This window comes from Salmo trutta, unplaced genomic scaffold, assembly GCF_901001165.1.
Source record: "Salmo trutta unplaced genomic scaffold, fSalTru1.1, whole genome shotgun sequence".
Taxonomy (NCBI): domain Eukaryota; kingdom Metazoa; phylum Chordata; class Actinopteri; order Salmoniformes; family Salmonidae; genus Salmo; species Salmo trutta.
Genome location: NW_021822519.1, coordinates 1 through 22,698, shown reverse-complemented (window position 1 = coordinate 22,698; position 22,698 = coordinate 1). Strand labels below are relative to the sequence as shown.

The window sequence follows — 22,698 nt, the reverse complement described above, 5'->3', positions numbered from 1 at the left end:
GAGAGGAACAGGGGAGGAGAGGAGAAGACCACAGACCACATAACACCTCCTGGAGAGGAACAGGGGAGGAGAGGAGAAGACCCCTCCAGGGGAGAAGGAGAGGAGAAGACCACTCCAGGGGTGAAGGAGAGGAGAAGACCCCTCCAGGGGAGAAGGAGAGGAGAAGACCACTCCAGGGGTGAAGGAGAGGAGAAGACCACTCCAGGGGAGAAGGAGAGGAGAAGACCCCTCCAGGGGAGGAGAGGAGAAGACCCCTCCAGGGGAGAAGGAGAGGAGAAGACCACTCCAGGGGAGGAGAGGAGAAGACCACTCCAGGGGAGAAGGAGAGGAGAAGACCCCTCCAGGGGAGGAGAGGAGAAGACCACTCCAGGGGAGGAGAGGAGAAGACCACTCCAGGGGAGAAGGAGAGGAGAAGACCCCTCCAGGGGAGAAGGAGAGGAGAAGACCACTCCAGGGGAGAAGGACAGGAGAAGACCCCTCCAGGGGAGAAGGAGAGGAGAAGACCACTCCAGGGGAGAAGGAGAGGAGAAGACCCCTCCAGGGGAGAAGGAGAGGTCAACCCCCGGTTTGAACCCAACATCTCATCCCCAGACGTCATTATGTAGAAATATCCTGTCCGATAAACTGTCTCAGAATAATATATAATAAATATATAATATAATATATAATATATATAATAAAAGAGTTGTGTAATAAAACAACGCTGTTAAATGAAAACATTTTGAAACCAAACATCTGTTCAGGAGTTTAACACACCCACCGCCAAACCACAGATTTCAGAACAACTAACCGCAGGAACGAAGGAGTGAACTGTGATGCGTTTCCTGTCCTATCTGTGTTCTGATTGGTTGATCAAGGTTGAGAGGAGTTCTGATTGGTTGATCAGGTGTGACGTGTGAGTTTAAATAAACCCCGATAGGGACCCGCAGCAGTATTCTGTATCTGTAGTCTAAAACGTTGGATTAGAAACCTACAGACTAACGAATAAAGGCTTTCAGCTGAGCATCAGGTAAAACAGGACGGAGATTAATCAGGAGAAAACCAAACTGTTTGCTTTAAAAGTTCACATTTTACGATATATGGAGTTGAAACATTCAGATTGTTGCTGAAGAGGCCTGGTCATATTAACTATTACTGTTGGTCTGTTAACAGGTCTGTTAGTTAAACTAACTACTATTACTGTTGGTCTGTTAGTTAAACTAACTACTATTACTGTTGGTCTGTTAGTTAAACTAACTACTATTACTGTTGGTCTGTTAGTTAAACTAACTACTATTACTGTTGGTCTGTTAACAGGTCTGTTAGTTAAACTAACTACTATTACTGTTGGTCTGTTAACAGGTCTGTTAGTTAAACTAACTACTATTACTGTTGGTCTGTTAGTTAAACTAACTACTATTACTGTTGGTCTGTTAGTTAAACTAACTACTATTACTGTTGGTCTGTTAGTTAAACTAACTACTATTGCTGTTGGTCTGTTAGTTAAACTAACTACTATTACTGTTGGTCTGTTAGTTAAACTAACTACTATTGCTGTTGGTCTGTTAGTTAAACTAACTACTATTACTGTTGGTCTGTTAACAGGTCTGTTAGTTAAACTAACTACTATTACTGTTGGTCTGTTAGTTAAACTAACTACTATTACTGTTGGTCTGTTAGTTAAACTAACTACTATTACTGTTGGTCTGTTAGTTAAACTAACTACTATTACTGTTGGTCTGTAAACAGGTCTGTTAGTTAAACTAACTACTATTACTGTTGGTCTGTTAGTTAAACTAACTACTATTACTGTTGGTCTGTTAGTTAAACTAACTACTATTACTGTTGGTCTGTTAGTTAAACTAACTACTATTACTGTTGGTCTGTTAGTTAAACTAACTAATATTACTGTTGGTCTGTTAGTTAAACTAACTACTATTACTGTTGGTCTGTTAACAGGTCTGTTAGTTAAACTAACTACTATTACTGTTGGTCTGTTAGTTAAACTAAATACTATTACTGTTGGTCTGTTAGTTAAACTAACTACGATAACTGTTGGTCTGTTAGTTAAACTAACAACATTTACTGTTGGTCTGTTAACAGCTCTGTTAGTTAAACTAACTACTAGTACTGTTGGTCTGTTAGTTAAACTAACTACTATTACTGTTGGTCAGTTAGTTAAACTAACAACTATTACTGTTGGTCTGTTAACAGGTCTGTTAGTTAAACTAACTACTATTACTGTTGGTCTGTTAGTTAAACTAAATACTATTACTGTTGGTCTGTTAGTTAAACTAACTACTATTACTGTTGGTCTGTTAACAGGTCTGTTAGTTAAACTGACTACTATTACTGTTGGTCTGTTAGTTAAACTAACTACTATTACTGTTGGTCTGTTAGTTAAACTAACTACTATTACTGTTGGTCTGTTAACAGGTATGTTAGTTAAACTAACTACTATTACTGTTGGTCTGTTAGTTAAACTAACTACTATTACTGTTGGTCTGTTAGTTAAACTAACTACTATTACTGTTGGTCTGTTAACAGGTCTGTTAGTTAAATTAACTACTATTACTGTTGGTCTGTTAACAGGTCTGTTAGTTAAACTAACTACTATTACTGTTGGTCTGTTAGTTAAACTAACTACTATTACTGTTGGTCTGTTAGTTAAACTAACTACTATTACTGTTGGTCTGTTAGTTAAACTAACTACTATTACTGTTGGTCTGTTAGTTAAACTAACTACTATTACTGTTGGTCTGTTAACAGCTCTGTTAGTTAAACTAACTACTATTACTGTTGGTCTGTTAGTTAAACTAACAACTATTACTGGTGGTCTGTTAACAGGTCTGTTAGTTAAACTAACTACTATTACTGTTGGTCTGTTAGTTAAACTAGCAACTATTACTGTTGGTCTGTTAACAGGTCTGTTAGTTAAACTAACTACTATTACTGTTGGTCTGTTAGTTAAAATTACTACTATTACTGTTGGTCTGTTAGTTAAACTAACTACTATTACTGTTGGTCTGTTAACAGGTCTGTTAGTTAAACTAACTACTATTACTGTTGGTCTGTTAACAGGTCTGTTAGTTAAACTAACTACTATTACTGTTGGTCTGTTAGTTAAACTAACTACTATTACTGTTGGTCTGTTAGTTAAACTAACTACTATTACTGTTGGTCTGTTAGTTAAACTAACTACGATAACTGTTGGTCTGTTAGTTAAACTAACTACTATTACTGTTGGTCTGTTAACAGGTCTGTTAGTTAAACTAACTACTATTACTGTTGGTCTGTTAGTTAAACTAACTACTATTACTGTTGGTCTGTTAGTTAAACTAACTACTATTACTGTTGGTCTGTTAGTTAAACTAACTACTATTACTGTTGGTCTGTTAGTTAAACTAACTACTATTACTGTTGGTCTGTAAACAGGTCTGTTAGTTAAACTAACTACTATTACTGTTGGTCTGTTAGTTAAACTAACTACTATTACTGTTGGTCTGTTAGTTAAACTAACTACTATTACTGTTGGTCTGTTAGTTAAACTAACTACTATTACCGTTGGTCTGTTAGTTTAAACTACTAATATTACTGTTTGTCTGATAGTTAAACTAACTACTATTACTGTTGGTCTGTTAGTTAAACTAACTACTATTACTGTTGGTCTGTTAGTTAAACTAACGACTATTACTGTTGGTCTGTTAGTTAAACTAACTACTATTACTGTTGGTCTGTTAGTTAAACTAACTACTATTACTGTTGGTCTGTTAACAAACAGGTCTGTTAGTTAAACTAACTACTATTACTGTTGGTCTGTTAGTTAAAATAACTACTATTACTGTTGGTCTGTTAGTTAAACTAACTACTATTACTGTTGTTCTGTTAGTTAAACTAACTACTATTACTGTTGGTCTGTTAGTTAAACTACTACTATTACTGTTGGTCTGTTAGTTAAACTAACTACTATTACTGGTTGGTCTGTTAGTTAAACTAACTACTGTTACTGTTGGTCTGTTAGTTAAACTAACTACTATTACTGTTGGTCTGTTAGTTAAACTAACTACTATTACTGTTGGTCTGTTAGTTAAACTACTACTATTACTGTTGGTCTGTTAGTTAAACTAACTACTATTACTGTGGTCTGTTAGTTAAACTAACTACTATTACTGTGGGTCTGTTAGTTAAACTAACTACATTACTGTTGTCTGTTAACAGTCTGTTAGTGAAACTAACTACTATTACTGTTGGTCTGTTAGTTAAACTAACTACTATTACTGTTGGTCTGTTAGTTAAACTAACTACTATTACTGTTGGTCTGTTAGTTAAACTAACTACTATTACTGTTGGTCTGTTAGTTAAACTAACTACTATTAACTGTTGGTCTGTTAACAGTCTGTTAGTTTAAACTAACTACTATTACTGTTGGTCTGTAGGTTAAACTAACTACTATTACTGTTGGTCTGTTAGTTAAACTAACTACTATTACTGTTGGTCTGTTAGTTAAACTAACTACTATTACTGTTGGTCTGTTAACAGGTCTGTTAGTTAAACTAACTACTATTACTGTTGGTCTGTTAGTTAAACTAACTACTATTACTGTTGGTCTGTTAGTTAAACTAACTACTATTACTGTTGGTCTGTTAGTTAAACTAACTACTATTACTGTTGGTCTGTTAGTTAAACTAACTACTTTTACTGTTGGTCTGTTAGTTAAACTAACTACTATTACTGTTGGTCTGTTAGTTAAACTAACTACTATTACTGTTGGTCTGTTAGTTAAACTAACTACTATTACTGTTGGTCTGTTAGTTAAACTAACTACTATTACTGTTGGTCTGTTAACAGGTCTGTTAGTTAAACTAACTACTATTACTGTTGGTCTATTAGTTAAACTAACTACTATTACTGTTGGTCTGTTAGTTAAACTAACTACTATTACTGTTGGTCTGTTAACAGGTCTGTTAGTTAAACTAACTACTATTACTGTTGGTCTGTTAGTTAAACTAACTACTATAACTGGTTGTCTGATAGTTAAACTAACTACTATTACTGTTGGTCTGTTAGTTAAACTAACTACTATTACTGTTGGTCTGTTAGTTAAACTAACGACTATTACTGTTGGTCTGTTAGTTAAACTAACTACTATTACTGTTGGTCTGTTAGTTAAACTAACTACTATTACTGTTGGTCTGTTAACAAACAGGTCTGTTAGTTAAACTAACTACTATTACTGTTGGTCTGTTAGTTAAAATAACTACTATTACTGTTGGTCTGTTAGTTAAACTAACTACTATTACTGTTGGTCTGTTAGTTAAACTAACTACTATTACTGTTGGTCTGTTAGTTAAACTAACTACTATTACTGTTGGTCTGTTAGTTAAACTAACTACTATTACTGTTGGTCTGTTAGTTAAACTAACTACTATTACTGTTGGTCTGTTAGTTAAACTAACTACTATTACTGTTGGTCTGTTAGTTAAACTAACTACTATTACTCTTGGTCTGTTAGTTAAACTAACTACTATTACTGTTGGTCTGTTAGTTAAACTAACTACTATTACTGTTGGTCTGTTAACAGGTCTGTTAGTTAAACTAACTACTATTACTGTTGGTCTGTAGGTTAAACTAACTACTATTACTGTTGGTCTGTTAGTTAAACTAACTACTATTACTGTTGGTCTGTTAGTTAAACTAACTACTATTACTGTTGGTCTGTTAGTTAAACTAACTACTATTACTGTTGGTCTGTTAGTTAAACTAACTACTATTACTGTTGGTCTGTTAGTTAAACTAACTACTATTACTGTTGGTTTGTTAGTTAAATAACTACTATTACTGTTGGTCTGTTAGTTAAACTAACTACTATTACTGTTGGTCTATTAGTTAAACTAACTACTATTACTGTTGGTCTGTTAGTTAAACTAACTACTATTACTGTTGGTCTGTTAGTTAAACTAACTACTATTACTGTTGGTCTGTTAGTTAAACTAACTACTATTACCGTTGGTCTGTTAGTTAAACTAACTAATATTACTGTTTGTCTGATAGTTAAACTAACTACTATTACTGTTGGTCTGTTAGTTAAACTAACTACTATTACTGTTGGTCTGTTAGTTAAACTAACGACTATTACTGTTGGTCTGTTAGTTAAACTAACTACTATTACTGTTGGTCTGTTAGTTAAACTAACTACTATTACTGTTGGTCTGTTAACAAACAGGTCTGTTAGTTAAACTAACTACTATTACTGTTGGTCTGTTAGTTAAAATAACTACTATTACTGTTGGTCTGTTAGTTAAACTAACTACTATTACTGTTGTTCTGTTAGTTAAACTAACTACTATTACTGTTGGTCTGTTAGTTAAACTAACTACTATTACTGTTGGTCTGTTAGTTAAACTAACTACTATTACTGTTGGTCTGTTAGTTAAACTAACTACTGTTACTGTTGGTCTGTTAGTTAAACTAACTACTATTACTGTTGGTCTGTTAGTTAAACTAACTACTATTACTGTTGGTCTGTTAGTTAAACTAACTACTATTACTGTTGGTCTGTTAGTTAAACTAACTACTATTACTGTTGGTCTGTTAGTTAAACTAACTACTATTACTGTTGGTCTGTTAACAGGTCTGTTAGTGAAACTAACTACTATTACTGTTGGTCTGTTAGTTAAACTAACTACTATTACTGTTGGTCTGTTAGTTAAACTAACTACTATTACTGTTGGTCTGTTAGTTAAACTAACTACTATTACTGTTGGTCTGTTAGTTAAACTAACTACTATTACTGTTGGTCTGTTAACAGGTCTGTTAGTTAAACTAACTACTATTACTGTTGGTCTGTAGGTTAAACTAACTACTATTACTGTTGGTCTGTTAGTTAAACTAACTACTATTACTGTTGGTCTGTTAGTTAAACTAACTACTATTACTGTTGGTCTGTTAACAGGTCTGTTAGTTAAACTAACTACTATTACTGTTGGTCTGTTAGTTAAACTAACTACTATTACTGTTGGTCTGTTAGTTAAACTAACTACTATTACTGTTGGTCTGTTAGTTAAACTAACTACTATTACTGTTGGTCTGTTAGTTAACTAACTACTATTACTGTTGGTCTGTTAGTTAAACTAACTACTATTACTGTTGGTCTGTTAGTTAAACTAACTACTATTACTGTTGGTCTGTTAGTTAAACTAACTACTATTACTGTTGGTCTGTTAGTTAAACTAACTACTATTACTGTTGGTCTGTTAGTTTAAACTAATACTATTACTGTTGTCTGTACGGTCTGTTAGTTAAACTAACTACTATTACTGTTGGTCTATTAGTTAAACTAACTACTATTACTGTTGGTCTGTTAGTTAAACTAACTACTATTACTGTTGGTCTGTTAACAGGTCTGTTAGTTAAACTAACTACTATTACTGTTGGTCTGTTAGTTAACTAACTACTATAACTGGTTGTCTGATAGTTAAACTAACTACTATTACTGTTGGTCTGTTAGTTAAACTAACTACTATTACTGTTGGTCTGTTAGTTAAACTAACGACTATTACTGTTGGTCTGTTAGTTAAACTAACTACTATTACTGTTGGTCTGTTAGTTAAACTAACTACTATTACTGTTGGTCTGTTAACAAACAGGTCTGTTAGTTAAACTAACTACTATTACTGTTGGTCTGTTAGTTAAAATAACTACTATTACTGTTGGTCTGTTAGTTAAACTAACTACTATACTGTTGGTCTGTTAGTTAAACTAACTACTATTACTGTTGGTCTGTTAGTTAAACTAACTACTATTACTGTTGGTCTGTTAGTTAAACTAACTACTATTACTGTTGGTCTGTTAGTTAAACTAACTACTATTACTGTTGGTCTGTTAGTTAAACTAACTACTATTACTGTTGGTCTGTTAGTTAAACTTAACTACTATTACTCTTGGTCTGTTAGTTAAACTAACTACTATTACTGTTGGTCTGTTAGTTAAACTAACTACTATTACTGTTGGTCTGTTAACAGGTCTGTTAGTTAAACTAACTACTATTACTGTTGGTCTGTAGGTTAAACTAACTACTATTACTGTGGTCTGTTAGTTAAACTAACTACTATTACTGTTGGTCTGTTAGTTAAACTAACTACTATTACTGTTGGTCTGTTAGTTAAACTAACTACTATTACTGTTGGTCTGTTAGTTAAACTAACTACTATTACTGTTGGTCTGTTAGTTAAACTAACTACTATTACTGTTGGTTTGTTAGTTAAATAACTACTATTACTGTTGGTCTGTTAGTTAAACTAACTACTATTACTGTTGGTCTATTAGTTAAACTAACTACTATTACTGTTGGTCTGTTAGTTAAACTAACTACTATTACTGTTGGTCTGTTAGTTAAACTAACTACTATTACTGTTGGTCTGTTAGTTAAACTAACTACTATTACTGTTGGTCTGTTAGTTAAACTAACTACTATTACTGTTGGTCTGTTAACAGGTCTGTTAGTTAAATTAACTACTATTACTGTTGGTCTGTTAACAGGTCTGTTAGTTAAACTAACTACTATTACTGTTGGTCTGTTAGTTAAACTAACTACTATTACTGTTGGTCTGTTAACAGATCATGAGGATAGTGTTAATCTGGATATGTCTACTGGGCATGAGTCTAGCCTTCCCTGTAAGTATTACATCTCTTTCTCCCAGGCTGTGTTCTGCCTCTCTCTGTCTCCCTCCCTACTAACAGGCTGTGTTCTGCCTCTCTCTGTCTCCCTCCCTGCTAACAGGCTGTGTTCTGCCTCTATCTGTCTCCCTCCCTACTAACAGGCTGTGTTCTGCCTCTCTCTGTCTCTCTCCCAGGCTGTGTTCTGCCTCTCTCTGTCTCCCTCCCTACTAACAGGCTGTGTTCTGCCTCTCTCTGTCTCCCTCCCAGGCTGTGTTCTGCCTCTCTCTGTCTCTCTCCCTACTAACAGGCTGTGTTCTGCCTCTCTCTGTCTCCCTCCCTACTAACAGGCTCTGCTCTGTTCTGCCTCTCTCTGTCTCTCTCCCTACTAACAGGCTGTGTTCTGCCTCTCTCTGTCTCCCTCCCAGGCTGTGTTCTGCCTCTCTCTGTCTCCCTCCCTACTAACAGGCTGTGTTCTGCCTCTCTCTGTCTCCCTCCCTACTAACAGGCTGTGTTCTGCCTCTCTCTGTCTCCCTCCCAGGCTGTGTTCTGCCTCTCTCTGTCTCCCTCCCTACTAACAGGCTGTGTTCTGCCTCTCTCTGTCTCCCTCCCAGGCTGTGTTCTGCCTCTCTCTGTCTCCCTCCCTACTAACAGGCTGTGTTCTGTCTCTCCCACCATCTCTCAGGTCCACAAGAGACGGGTGACAAGATCAGACAGCGATGAAGGAGAGTGGGTAAGTGGCACGCACTCACGCACTCACACACTCACCCACACGATTAACCGACTCTTTCCATCGTTCTCTCAGCAACAGAGCGACTCCAGTCATTCAAGTGATGAAGAGGAGGAGGAGGGAGGAGAGGAAAGAGAAGAGGGAGGGGAAGGAGGAGAGGAAAGAGAAGAGGGAGGGGAAGGAGGAGAGGTAGAAGCAGGCGAAGAAGAAGGGGGAGAAGAGGAAGAAGGAGAGGAAGAGGGAGGAGAGGAAACTGAAGACAGTGATGAGGAAGAGAGTGACAGTGATGAAGAGGAGGGGGGTGAAGGAGAAGAAGGAGAGGAGGAAACAGGAGGGGAAGGAGGAGAGGGAAATGGGGAGGAAACAGGAGGGGAAAGAAGAGAGGGAATGAGGGGGGAGGAGACAGGAGGGGAAGAAGGAGAGGGAATGAGGGGAGAGGAGACAGGAGGGGAAGGGGGAGAAGGAGATCAGCCTACTCCAGTGGATGCGAGAGAGAAAGCAACACCATAGCCAGGTAAGACAGAAATACAGTAGCTAGAGCTAACTTAAAACATTTTTTGAATATTTCGAAAAGAACACAACATATCGTAGAATCCATGTCGTAGGATATTGATTGCTTGGTTTCTGAACTCGCAGATCCAGCCCTGGCAGGGGAGACGAGACGATCCCAGGATGACGACTAATGGAGCCCAGAGACATCAGACCACATCGCCAAACAGACCAGGACTAATCTATCCAGTGACTTGATCTGTAGTCTCTCAGGAAGAACAGAGGAACTGTGGTCCTTCGACTGTTTCAGTAAACAGCTGAAATTCATGTTTGACCGTTGGCAGATGTTGTTTTACAGTTGTGTGACGTCACATTTACATTGAACGAATCGTTATATTGTTCTTCAATAAAATGTTTTTTAAATCTGCCCAAGTGGTTTTATGATGTATTTTTATGACTGTGTAGGAAGTTAGTGAAGGAAGGGACACGAGGCCAGACACAGGGTGGTTATGATACAAGAAGAAAAATACTTTATTGGTACAAAGTAGCGAAACGCTACACAGTCCCTCGACCACACCGGCTAGGCAGTGACCCGTGATGTCACAAACAAGGAGGTCAGGGTTCAAAGGTCATTCTCAGAGAAAGGGGAGGCGTTAGCAAAATAACACCCAGGCTCTGTCGATAACAAATCAGGTCACCTGGCTTGACCTCTCACCTTTCAACACTTACATTTTTAGTCATTTAGCAGACGCTCTTATCCAGAGCGACTTACAGTAGTGAATACATACATTTCATTCATTTTTTTTCTCCGTACTGATCCCCCCCGTGGGAATTGAACCCACAACCCCTGGCGTTGCAAACACCACGCTCTACCAACTGAGCCACACGGGAACCACCAATCCCGCGTTTTGTGACACGACGGTTGATTGATAGCAGATACTGCTGTTTGATTGGAGGACAGTACTGTATAACTGTCATAATTATGGGAGTCGACCTGGAGGTCGTTACCAACCCTATTGGCTGATCTAGGACCAGATCACCCTGCGACACTCTAAACCTGGCCACCAGGCAGAGACAGTACCAAACTGATCCTAGACCAATGGACCAGATCACCCTGCGACACTCTAAACCCGGCCACCAGGCAGAGACAGAAACCAAACTGATCCTAGACCAGTGGACCAGATCACCCTGCGACACTCTAAACCCGGCCACCAGGCAGAGACAGAAACCAAACTGATCCTAGACCAGTGGACCAGATCACCCTGCGACACTCTAAACCCGGCCACCAGGCAGAGACAGAAACCAAACTGATCCTAGACCAGTGGACCAGATCACCCTGCGACACTCTAAACCCGGCCACCAGGCAGAGACAGAAACCAAACTGATCCTAGACCAGTGGACCAGATCACCCTGCGACACTCTAAACCCGGCCACCAGGCAGAGACAGTGCCAAACTGATCCTAGGCCAGTGGACCAGATCACCCTGCGACACTCTAAACCCGGCCACCAGGCAGAGACAGTACCAAACTGATCCTAGACCAGTGGACCAGATCACCCTGCGACACTCTAAACCCGACCACCAGGCAGAGACAGTACCAAACTGATCCTAGGCCAGTGGACCAGATCACCCTGCGACACTCTAAACCCGGCCACCAGGCAGAGACAGTACCAAACTGATCCTAGACCAGTGGACCAGATCACCCTGCGACACTCTAAACCCGGCCACCAGGCAGAGACAGTACCAAACTGATCCTAGGCCAGTGTCTATAGAAGTAGCAGGATCCAATAGGGTGAGTCCGAACGGTACCCTATTCCCTATAGAGTGCATTACTTTTGACCGGGGTGTCATATAGTGCACTATATATAGGCAATAGGGAGCCATTTGGGGCTCAGAGAATGGAGGAGAAACCAGGTCGTCACGGAGAGGAAATACTAAAGAATCACACAGATTAACGCTCAGGAGCAATTCCAAATAACACCCTGTACACTATGCAGTACACTAGACTGGAGCCCTATAGTATACTAGACTGGAGCCCTATAGTATACTAGACTGGTCTAGAGCCCTATAGTACACTAGACTGGTCTAGAGCCCTATAGTACACTAGACTGGACTAGAGCCCTATAGTATACTAGACTGGTCTAGAGCCCTATAGTACACTAGACTGGTCTAGAGCCCTATAGTATACTAGACTGGAGCCCTATAGTATACTAGACTGGACTAGAGGCCTATAGTATACTAGACTGGACTAGAGCCCTATGCAGTACACTAGACTGGACTAGAGCCCTATAGTATACTAGACTGGTCTAGAGCCCTATAGTATACTAGACTGGTCTAGAGCCCTATAGTATACTAGACTGGACTAGAGCCCTATAGTATACTAGACTGGACTAGAGCCCTATGCAGTACACTAGACTGGACTAGAGCCCTATAGTATACTAGACTGGTCTAGAGCCCTATAGTATACTAGACTGGACTAGAGCCCTATGCAGTACACTAGACTGGACTAGAGCCCTATATAGTACACTAGACTGGAATAGAGCCCTATAGTATACTAGACTGGTCTAGAGGCCTATAGTATACTAGACTGGACTAGAGCCCTATGCAGTACACTAGACTGGACTAGAGCCCTATAGTATACTAGACTGGTCTAGAGCCCTATAGTATACTAGACTGGTCTAGAGCCCTATAGTATACTAGACTGGACTAGAGCCCTATAGTATACTAGACTGGACTAGAGGCCTATAGTATACTAGACTGGACTAGAGCCCTATGCAGTATACTAGACTGGTCTAGAGCCCTATAGTATACTAGACTGGTATAGAGCCCTATAGTATACTAGACTGGACTAGAGCCCTATAGTATACTAGACTGGACTAGAGCCCTATGCAGTACACTAGACTGGACTAGAGCCCTATAGTATACTAGACTGGTCTAGAGCCCTATAGTATACTAGACTGGACTAGAGCCCTATGCAGTACACTAGACTGGACTAGAGCCCTATATAGTACACTACACTGGAGACCTATAGTACACTAGACTGGACTAGAGCCCTATAGTATACTAGACTGGACTAGAGCCATATATAGTATACTAGACTGGACTAGAGCCCTATAGTATACTAGACTGGACTAGAGCCCTATAGTACACTAGACTGGACTAGAGGCCTATAGTACACTAGACTGGACTAGAGCTCTATAGTACACTAGACTGGACTAGAGGCCTATATAGTACACTAGACTGGTCTAGAGCTCTATAGTATACTAGACTGGACTAGAGCCCTATATAGTACACTACACTGGAGACCTATAGTACACTAGACTGGACTAGAGCCCTATAGTATACTAGACTGGACTAGAGCCATATATAGTATACTAGACTGGACTAGAGCCCTATAGTATACTAGACTGGACTAGAGCCCTATAGTACACTAGACTGGACTAGAGGCCTATAGTACACTAGACTGGACTAGAGCTCTATAGTACACTAGACTGGACTAGAGGCCTATATAGTACACTAGACTGGTCTAGAGCTCTATAGTATACTAGACTGGACTAGAGCCCTATATAGTACACTAGACTGGACTAGAGCCCTATATAGTACACTAGACTGGACTAGAGGCCTATAGTACACTAGACTGGACTAGAGCTCTATAGTATACTAGACTGGACTAGAGCCCTATAGTATACTAGACTGGTCTAGAGCCCTATAGTATACTAGACTGGACTAGAGCCCTATATAGTACACTACACTGGACTAGAGGCCTATAGTATACTAGACTGGACTAGAGCCCTATATAGTATACTAGACTGGACTAGAGCCCTATAGTATACTAGACTGGACTAGAGCCCTATGCAGTAGACTAGACTGGAGCCCTATAGTACACTAGACTGGACTAGAGGCCTATAGTATACTAGACTGGACTAGAGGCCTATAGTATACTAGACTGGACTAGAGCCCTATAGTACACTAGACTGGACTAGAGCTCTATAGTATACTAGACTGGACTAGAGCCCTATGCAGTACACTAGACTGGACTAGAGCCCTATATAGTACACTACACTGGACTAGAGGCCTATAGTATACTAGACTGGACTAGAGCCCTATAGTATACTAGACTGGACTAGAGCCCTATGCAGTAGACTAGACTGGAGCCCTATAGTACACTAGACTGGACTAGAGGCCTATAGTATACTAGACTGGACTAGAGGCCTATAGTATACTAGACTGGACTAGAGGCCTATAGTATACTAGACTGGACTAGAGGCCTATAGCATACTAGACTGGACTAGAGCCCTATAGTACACTAGACTGGACTAGAGCCCTATAGTATACTAGACTGGACTAGAGCCCTATAGTACACTAGACTGGTCTAGAGCCCTATAGTACACTAGACTGGACTAGAGCTCTATAGTACACTAGACTGGACTAGAGCCCTATATAGTACACTAGACTGGACTAGAGCCCTATATAGTACACTAGACTGGACTAGAGCCCTATATAGTACACTAGACTGGACTAGAGCCTTATATAGTACACTAGACTGGACTAGAGCCCTATGCAGTACACTAGACTGGACTAGATCCCTATGCAGTACACTAGACTGGACTAGAGCCCTATGCAGTACACTAGACTGGACTAGAGCCCTATGCAGTACACTAGACTGGACTAGAGCCCTATGCAGTAGACTACATAATAAACAGTGTGCCATTTGAGACTCACCTTCAGATGAATTAGACACACCCCCTCAGACAGGACAGACAGGTGTCTGTCTGCCTACACCAGAAATACAGACAGGACAGAGAGGTGTCTGTCTGCCTACACCATAAAGACAGACAGGACAGAAAGGTGTCTGTCTGCCTACACCATAAATACAGACAGGACAGAGAGGTGTCTGTCTGCCTACACCAGAAATACAGACAGGACAGACAGGTGTCTGTCTGCCTACACCATAATACTGACAGGACAGACAGGTGTCTGTCTGCCTACACCAGAAATACAGACAGGACAGACAGGTGTCTGTCTGCCTACACCATAATACTGACAGGACAGACAGGTGTCTGTCTGCCTACACCAGAAATACAGACAGGACAGAGAGGTGTCTGTCTGCCTACACCAGAAATACAGACAGGACAGACAGGTGTCTGTCTGCCTACACCATAATACTGACAGGACAGACAGGTGTCTGTCTGCCTACACCGTAATACTGACAGGACAGAGAGGTGTCTGTCTGCCTACACCAGAAATACAGACAGGACAGACAGGTGTCTGTCTGCCTACACCATAATACTGACAGGACAGAGAGGTGTCTGTCTGCCTACACCATAATACTGACAGGACAGACAGGTGAGATAGTGTGTTTGTAATGTGTGTGTATAGTGTGTGTAGTGTGTGTGGTATGTGTGTGTAGTGTGTGTGTATAGTGTGTGTATAGTGTGTGTGTAATGTGTGTATAGTGTGTGTGTAGTGTGTGTGTAATGTGTGTGTACAGTGTGTGTATAGTGTGTGTGTAGTGTGTGTATAGTGTGTGTGTAGTGTGTGTATAGTGTGTGTATAGTGTGTGTGTGTGTGTAGTGTGTGTATAGTGTGTGTAGTGTGTGTGTAGTGTGTATAGTGTGTGTGTATAGTGTGTATAGTGTGTGTATAGTGTGTATAGTGTGTAGTGTGTGTATAGTGTGTGTAGTGTGTGTAGTGTGTGTATAGTGTGTGTGTATAGTGTGTGTATAGTGTGTGTATAGTGTGTGTGTGTATAGTGTGTGTGTATAGTGTGTGTATAGTGTGTGTATAGTGTGTGTGTGTATAGTGTGTGTATAGTGTGTGTATAGTGTGTGTGTATAGTGTGTGTATATTGTGTGTAGTGTGTGTGAGTAATGTGTGTGTAGTGTGTGTAGTGTGTGTAATGTGTGTGTAGTGTGTGTAGTGTGTGTATAGTGTGTGTGTGTCCATCTCCACATGTGTTTCTGTTAGAAGACATTGTCTATGTTCCAGATGTCTCCACTCAGAGCGTTGGCGGCCCCCTGCAGCGTCCAGGTGAACAGGGCGAGTTGCCGTCGGAAAAGGGCCTCGTTGAAGCGCCCGGGGTCAGAGGTCAGCAGGGAAAGGTGTTCTGAGAGGGCACTCAGCGTGTGTTCGCCGCGACCGTGGACGACGTGGCGGAATGGAGTCTCCACCACGGACACGTACTGGGACAGGAAGTAGTACTCTACCTGTAGAGACACATCACACACATTACACAGTATATATACACATATTACATATATAATATATATACACACATTACACAGTATATATACACACATTACACAGTATATATACACATTACACAGTATATATACACATATTACATATATAATATATATACACACATTACACAGTATATATACACACATTACACAGTATATATACACATTACACAGTATATATACACACATTACACAGTATATATACACACATTACACAGTATATATACACACATTACATATTTAATATATATACACACATTACACAGTATATATACACATATTACACAGTATATATACACATATTACACAGTATATATACACACATTACACAGTATATATAAACACATTACACAGTATATATACACACATTACATATACAATATATATACACACATTACACAGTATATATACACATATTACACAGTATATATACACACATTACATATATAATATATATACACACATTACACAGTATATATACACACATTACACAGTATATATACACATATTACACAGTGTATATATACACACATTACACAGTATATATACACACATTACACAGTATATATACACATTACATATATAATATATATATACACACACATTACACAGTATATATACACATATTACACAGTATATATACACATATTACACAGTACATATACACACATTACATATATAATATATATACACACATTACACAGTATATATACACACATTACACAGTATATATACACATATTACACAGTATATATACACACATTAAACAGTATATATACACACATTACACAGTATATATACACACATTACACAGTATATATACACACATTACACAGTATATATACACATTACATATATAATATATATACACACACATTACACAGTATATATACACATATTACACAGTATACATACACATATTACACAGTATATATACACACATTACATATATAATATATATACACACATTACACAGTATATATACACACATTACACAGTATATATACACATATTACACAGTATATATACACACATTACATATATAATATATATACACACATTACACAGTATATATACACACATTACACAGTATATATACACATTACACAGTATATATACACACATTACACAGTATATATACACATTACACAGTATATATAGACACATTACATATATAATATATATACACATTACACAGTATATATACACATTACATATATAATATATATACACACATTACATATATAATATATATACACACATTACACAGTATATATACACACATTACATGTATAATATATATATATACACACACATTACACAGTATATATACACACATTACATATATAATATATATACACACATTACACAGTATATATACACACATTACACAGTATATATACACATATTACACAGTATATATACACACATTACACAGTATATATACACGCATTACACAGTATATATACACATTACACAGTATATATAAACACATTACACAGTATATATAAACATTACACAGTATATATATACACATTACATATATAATATATATACACACATATTACACAGTATATATACACATTACATATATAATATATATACACATTACACAGTATATATACACACATTACACAGTATATATACACACATTACACAGTATATATACACACATTACATATATAATATATATACACACACATTACACAGTATATGTACACACATTACACAGTATATATACACACATTACACAGTATATATACACATTAAATATATAATATATATACACACACATTACACAGTATATATACACACATTACACAGTAAATATACACACATTACACAGTATATATACACATTACATATATAATATATATATACACACACATTACACAGTATATATACACATTACATATATAATATATATACACACACATTACACAGTATATATACACACATTACACAGTATATATACACATTACATATATAATATATATACACACACATTAGACAGTATATATATACACATTACATATATAATATATACACACACGTTACACAGTATATATACACATTACACATATAATATATACACACACATATTACACAGTATATATACACATTACACAGTATATATACACACATTACACAGTATATATATACACATTACATATATAATATATACATACACATATTACACAGTATATATACACATTACATATATAATATATATACACACATATTACACAGTATATATATACACATTACATATATAATATATATACACACATATTACACAGTATATATACACATGACACAGTATATATACACACATTACAGATATAATATATATACACACATTACATATATAATATACACACATTACATATATAATATATACACACATTACACAGTATATATACACATATTACACAGTATATATACACACATTACATATATAATATATATACACACACATTACACAGTATATATATACACACATTACACAGTATATATACACACATTACACAGTATATATACACATTACATATATAATATATATACACACACATTACACAGTATATATATACACATTACATATATAATATATACACAGACATATTACACAGTATATATACACATTACACAGTATATATACACACATTACACAGTATATATACACATTACATATATAATATATACACACACATATTACACAGTATATATACACATTACATATATAATATATATACACACATATTACACAGTATATATATACACATTACATATATAATATATATACACACATATTACACAGTATATAGACACATTACACAGTATATATTCACACATTACACAGTATATATACACATTACATATATAATATATATACACACATATTACACAGTATATATACACATTACACAGTATATATATATATATATATATATATATATATATATATATATATATATATATATACATTACATAGTATATACACACATTACAAAATGTATATATACACATTACATATATAATATATATACACATATTAATGGCAGCTTCATTAAATAGTACTCACAAAACGCCAGTCTCAACATCAACAGTGGCCAGTCTGAGATATGGCTTTTTCTTTGCAACTCTGCCTAGAAGGCCAGCATCCTGGAGTCGCCTCTTCACTGTTGACGTTGAGACTGGTGTTTTGTGGGTACTATTTAATGAAGCTGCCAGTTGAGGACTTGTGAGGCGTCTGTTTCTCAAACTAGACACTCTAATGTACTTGTCCTCTTGCTCAGTTGTGCACCGGGGCCTCCCACTCCTTTTTCTATTCTGGTTAGAGTCAGTTTGCTCTGTTCTGTGAAGGGAGTAGTACGAGATCTTCAGTTTCTTGGCAATTTCTCACATGGAATAGCCTTCATTTCGCAGAACAAGAATAGACTGACGAGTTTCAGAAGAAAGTTAATTGTTTCTAGCCATTTTGAGCCTGTTATCGAACCCACAAATGCTGATGCTCCAGATATTCAACTAGTCTAAAGAAGGCCAGTTTTATTGCTTCTTTAATCAGGACAACAGTTTTCAGCTGTGCTAACATAATTGCAAAAGGGTTTTTTAATGATCAATTAGCCTTTTAAAATGATAAACTTGGATTAGCTAACACAACGTGGCATTGGAACACAGGAGTGATGGTTGCTGATAATGGGCCTCTGTACACCTATGTAGATATTGCATAAAAATTCAGCTACAATAGTCATTTACAACATTCATGTCTACACTGTATTTCTGATCAATTTGATGTTATTTTAATGGACAAAAAATGTGCTTTTCTTTCAAAAACAAGGACATTTCTAAATGTCCTCAAACTTTTAAGCAGTAGTGTATATAAACACACACACATTATATATATACAAACACACAATAGATACATACATAGATATACATATATATATATATATATATATATATATATATATATATATATATATATATATATATATATATACATATACATACATACATATATATATATATATATATATATATATAAACACATACACATAACCATTATCTATCTATATATATAAACACACACACACACACACACACACACACACACACACACACACACACACACTTAACATATATACAGTACCAGTCAAAAGTTTGGACACATCTTCTCATTCAAGGGTTTTTCTTCATTTTGACTATTTTCTACATTGTAGAATAATAGTGAAGACATCAACACTATAACACATATGGAATCATGTAGTAACCAAAAAAGTGTTAAACATATTTGAGATTCTTCAAAGTAGCCACCCTTTGCCTTGATGACAGCTTTGCACACTCTTGGCATTCTCTCAACCAGCTTCATCTGGAATACTTTTCCAACAGTCTTGAAGGAGTTCCCACATATGCTGAGCACTTGTTGGCTGCTTTTCCTTCACTCTGCGGTCCAACTCATCCCAAACAATCTCAATTGTAAAAATAAAGAAAAACCCTTGAATGAGTAGGTATGTCCAAACTTTTGACTGGTATACACAGACTGACAGAGAGAGGGAGAGAGAGAGAGACAGAGAATCAAACAGAGACAGACTCAGCTATCCCCTACCTACCCTCATTATGCGTGTGTTGTAGATACGGGTCATGGTCTCATCCTGTACATCAGAGTTCAGTATGGCCTCCTGCAGGGTCTCAGCTGCTCTGCTGTAGTCTCCTCTAGCACTGAACACCCACTGAGGAGAGAGACCACGAGCCTGGAGGGAGAGACAGAAGTGTTAGGCTAGTACCCCTCCCCCTTGTTTACCAGTGGGGGAGTGTCCCTCGGTGGGGGAGTGTCCCTCGGTGGGGAGTGTCCCTCTGTGGGGGAGTGTCCCTCGGTAGGGGAGTGTCACTCGGGGGGGAGTACACCCTCGGTGAGGGAGTGTCCCTCGGTGGGGGAGTGTCCCTCGGTGGAGGAGTGTCCCTCGGTGGAGGAGTGTCCCTCGGTGAGGGATTGTCCCTCGGTGGGGGAGTGTCCCTCGGTGAGGGAGTGTCCCTCGGTGAGGGAGTGTCCCTCGGTGGAGGAGTGTCCCTCGGTGGGGGAGTGACCCTCTGTGGGGGAGTGTCCCTCTGTGGGGGAGTGACCCTCTGTGGGGGAGTGTCCCTCGGTGGGGGAGTGTCCCTCTGTGGGGGAGTGTCCCTCTGTGGGGGAGTGTCCCTCAGTGGGGGAGTGTCCCTCTGGAATGGGACTTCACTAGTATAGGGAGAGATAAATAACCCTTTGGAATGGGACTTCACTAGTGTAGGGAGAGATAAATAACCCTTTGGAATGGGACTTCACTAGTGTAGGGAGAGGTAAATAACCCTTTGGAATGGGACTTCACTAGTGTAGGGAGAGGTAAATAACCCTTTGGAATGGGACTTCACTAGTGTAGGGAGAGATAAATAACCCTTTGGAATGGGACTTCACTAGTGTAGGGAGAGATAAATAACCCTTTGGAATGGGACTTCACTAGTGTAGGGAGAGATAAATAACCCTTTGGAATGGGACTTCACTAGTGTAGGGAGAGATAAATAACCCTTTGGAATGGGACTTCACTAGTGTAGGGAGAGATAAATAACCCTTTGGAATGGGACTTCACTAGTGCACATCAGAAACTGCCAGCTGATACCACACAATTCATTGACAACGAGCCTTGTGTTTTTCACAATGCCTGTACATGTCGTCAGTAAAAGCTTTCGGTATATTTGTCATGCAACAAATACATACTTTATTTTTGTTGTAGTATTTTTATTGGAATTTTCTCTGAATATTAAAATAAAATAAGAACAGAAATGTTAAAAAAAAAATGACGAACAAACAGACATAAATTAAACACAAAAGCTGTCACGTCCTGACCATAGAGAGACTTTTTAATTCTCTATTTTGGTTAGGTCGGGGTGTGACCAGGAGGGGGTGTTCCTATCTAGGTTGTCTAGTTCTATGTTGGCCTGGTATGGTTCCCAATCAGAGGCAGCTGTTTATCGTTGTCATAATTAGGCAGCCATTGATCATATTTAGGCAGCCATTTCCCCACTGGTTTTTGTGGGATCTTGTTTACATGTAGTTGCCTGTGAGCACTCCATAGCTTCACGTGTTCGTTGCTCTTTATTCGTTTTTTGTGATTTTGATTTAATAAAGATGTGGAACTCTACATGCGCTGCACCTTGGTCTGAGAATGATTACAACGACGATCGTTACAGAAGATCCCACCACAACAGGACCAAGCAGCGTGCCCAGGAGGAGACGGCATCCTGGACGTGGGAGGAGATCGAGGAGAAGACATCCTGGACGTGGGAGGAGATCGAGGAGAAGACATCCTGGACGTGGGAGGAGATCGAGGAGAAGACATCCTGGACGTGGGAGGAGATCGAGGAGAAGACATCCTGGACGTGGGAGGAGATCGAGGAGAAGACATCCTGGACGTGGGAGGAGATCGAGGAGAAGACATCCTGGACATGGGAGGAGATCGAGGAGAAGACATCCTGGACGTGGGAGGAGATCATGTCAGGACACGAAAGCCTGCCGTGGAAGCAGACGCACGGAGAGAAGGGAGGACAGCGACGACGCCGGGGTTCGCGGCCACAAA

General features: G+C 38.3%; 1 protein-coding gene and 3 long non-coding RNA genes across 4 annotated transcripts; 2 read left to right on the top strand and 2 right to left on the bottom strand.

The window, feature by feature from the left end:
* The first annotated feature begins 861 nt into the window (after nt 1-861).
* LOC115182459 (uncharacterized) lies at nt 862-9,487 on the top strand. The gene is made up of 4 exons (XR_003873747.1): nt 862-1,009; nt 8,596-8,652; nt 9,320-9,367; nt 9,440-9,487. It is a non-coding gene; the product is annotated as an uncharacterized LOC115182459 (long non-coding RNA).
* A 283-nt stretch (nt 9,488-9,770) lies between these two features.
* Nucleotides 9,771-10,280, top strand: LOC115182462 (uncharacterized). The gene is made up of 2 exons (XR_003873749.1): nt 9,771-9,878; nt 10,001-10,280. It is a non-coding gene; the product is annotated as an uncharacterized LOC115182462 (long non-coding RNA).
* A 77-nt stretch (nt 10,281-10,357) lies between these two features.
* Nucleotides 10,358-14,575, bottom strand: LOC115182460 (uncharacterized). Its single transcript, XR_003873748.1, has 2 exons — nt 13,158-14,575; nt 10,358-12,028 (listed from the first exon to the last, which is right to left on the bottom strand). It is a non-coding gene; the product is annotated as an uncharacterized LOC115182460 (long non-coding RNA).
* Nucleotides 14,576-15,759: 1,184 nt separating this feature from the next.
* LOC115182458 (transferrin receptor protein 2) lies at nt 15,760-20,930 on the bottom strand. The gene is made up of 2 exons (XM_029744056.1): nt 20,704-20,930; nt 15,760-16,057 (listed from the first exon to the last, which is right to left on the bottom strand). Exons 1-2 carry the CDS (start codon nt 20,734-20,736, stop codon nt 15,815-15,817), a joined length of 276 nt encoding a protein of 91 aa, XP_029599916.1. The 5' UTR covers nt 20,737-20,930; the 3' UTR covers nt 15,760-15,814.
* Nucleotides 20,931-22,698: the final 1,768 nt, after the last annotated feature.

Coding starts and splice junctions, on each gene's coding strand:
- LOC115182458 (XM_029744056.1), bottom strand. CDS start 20,736: ATGACCCGTATCTACAACACACGCATAATGAGG. Junction 16,058..20,703: donor ACAACACACGCATAATGAGG/GTAGGTAGGGGA, acceptor GTGTCTCTACAG/GTAGAGTACTACTTCCTGTC.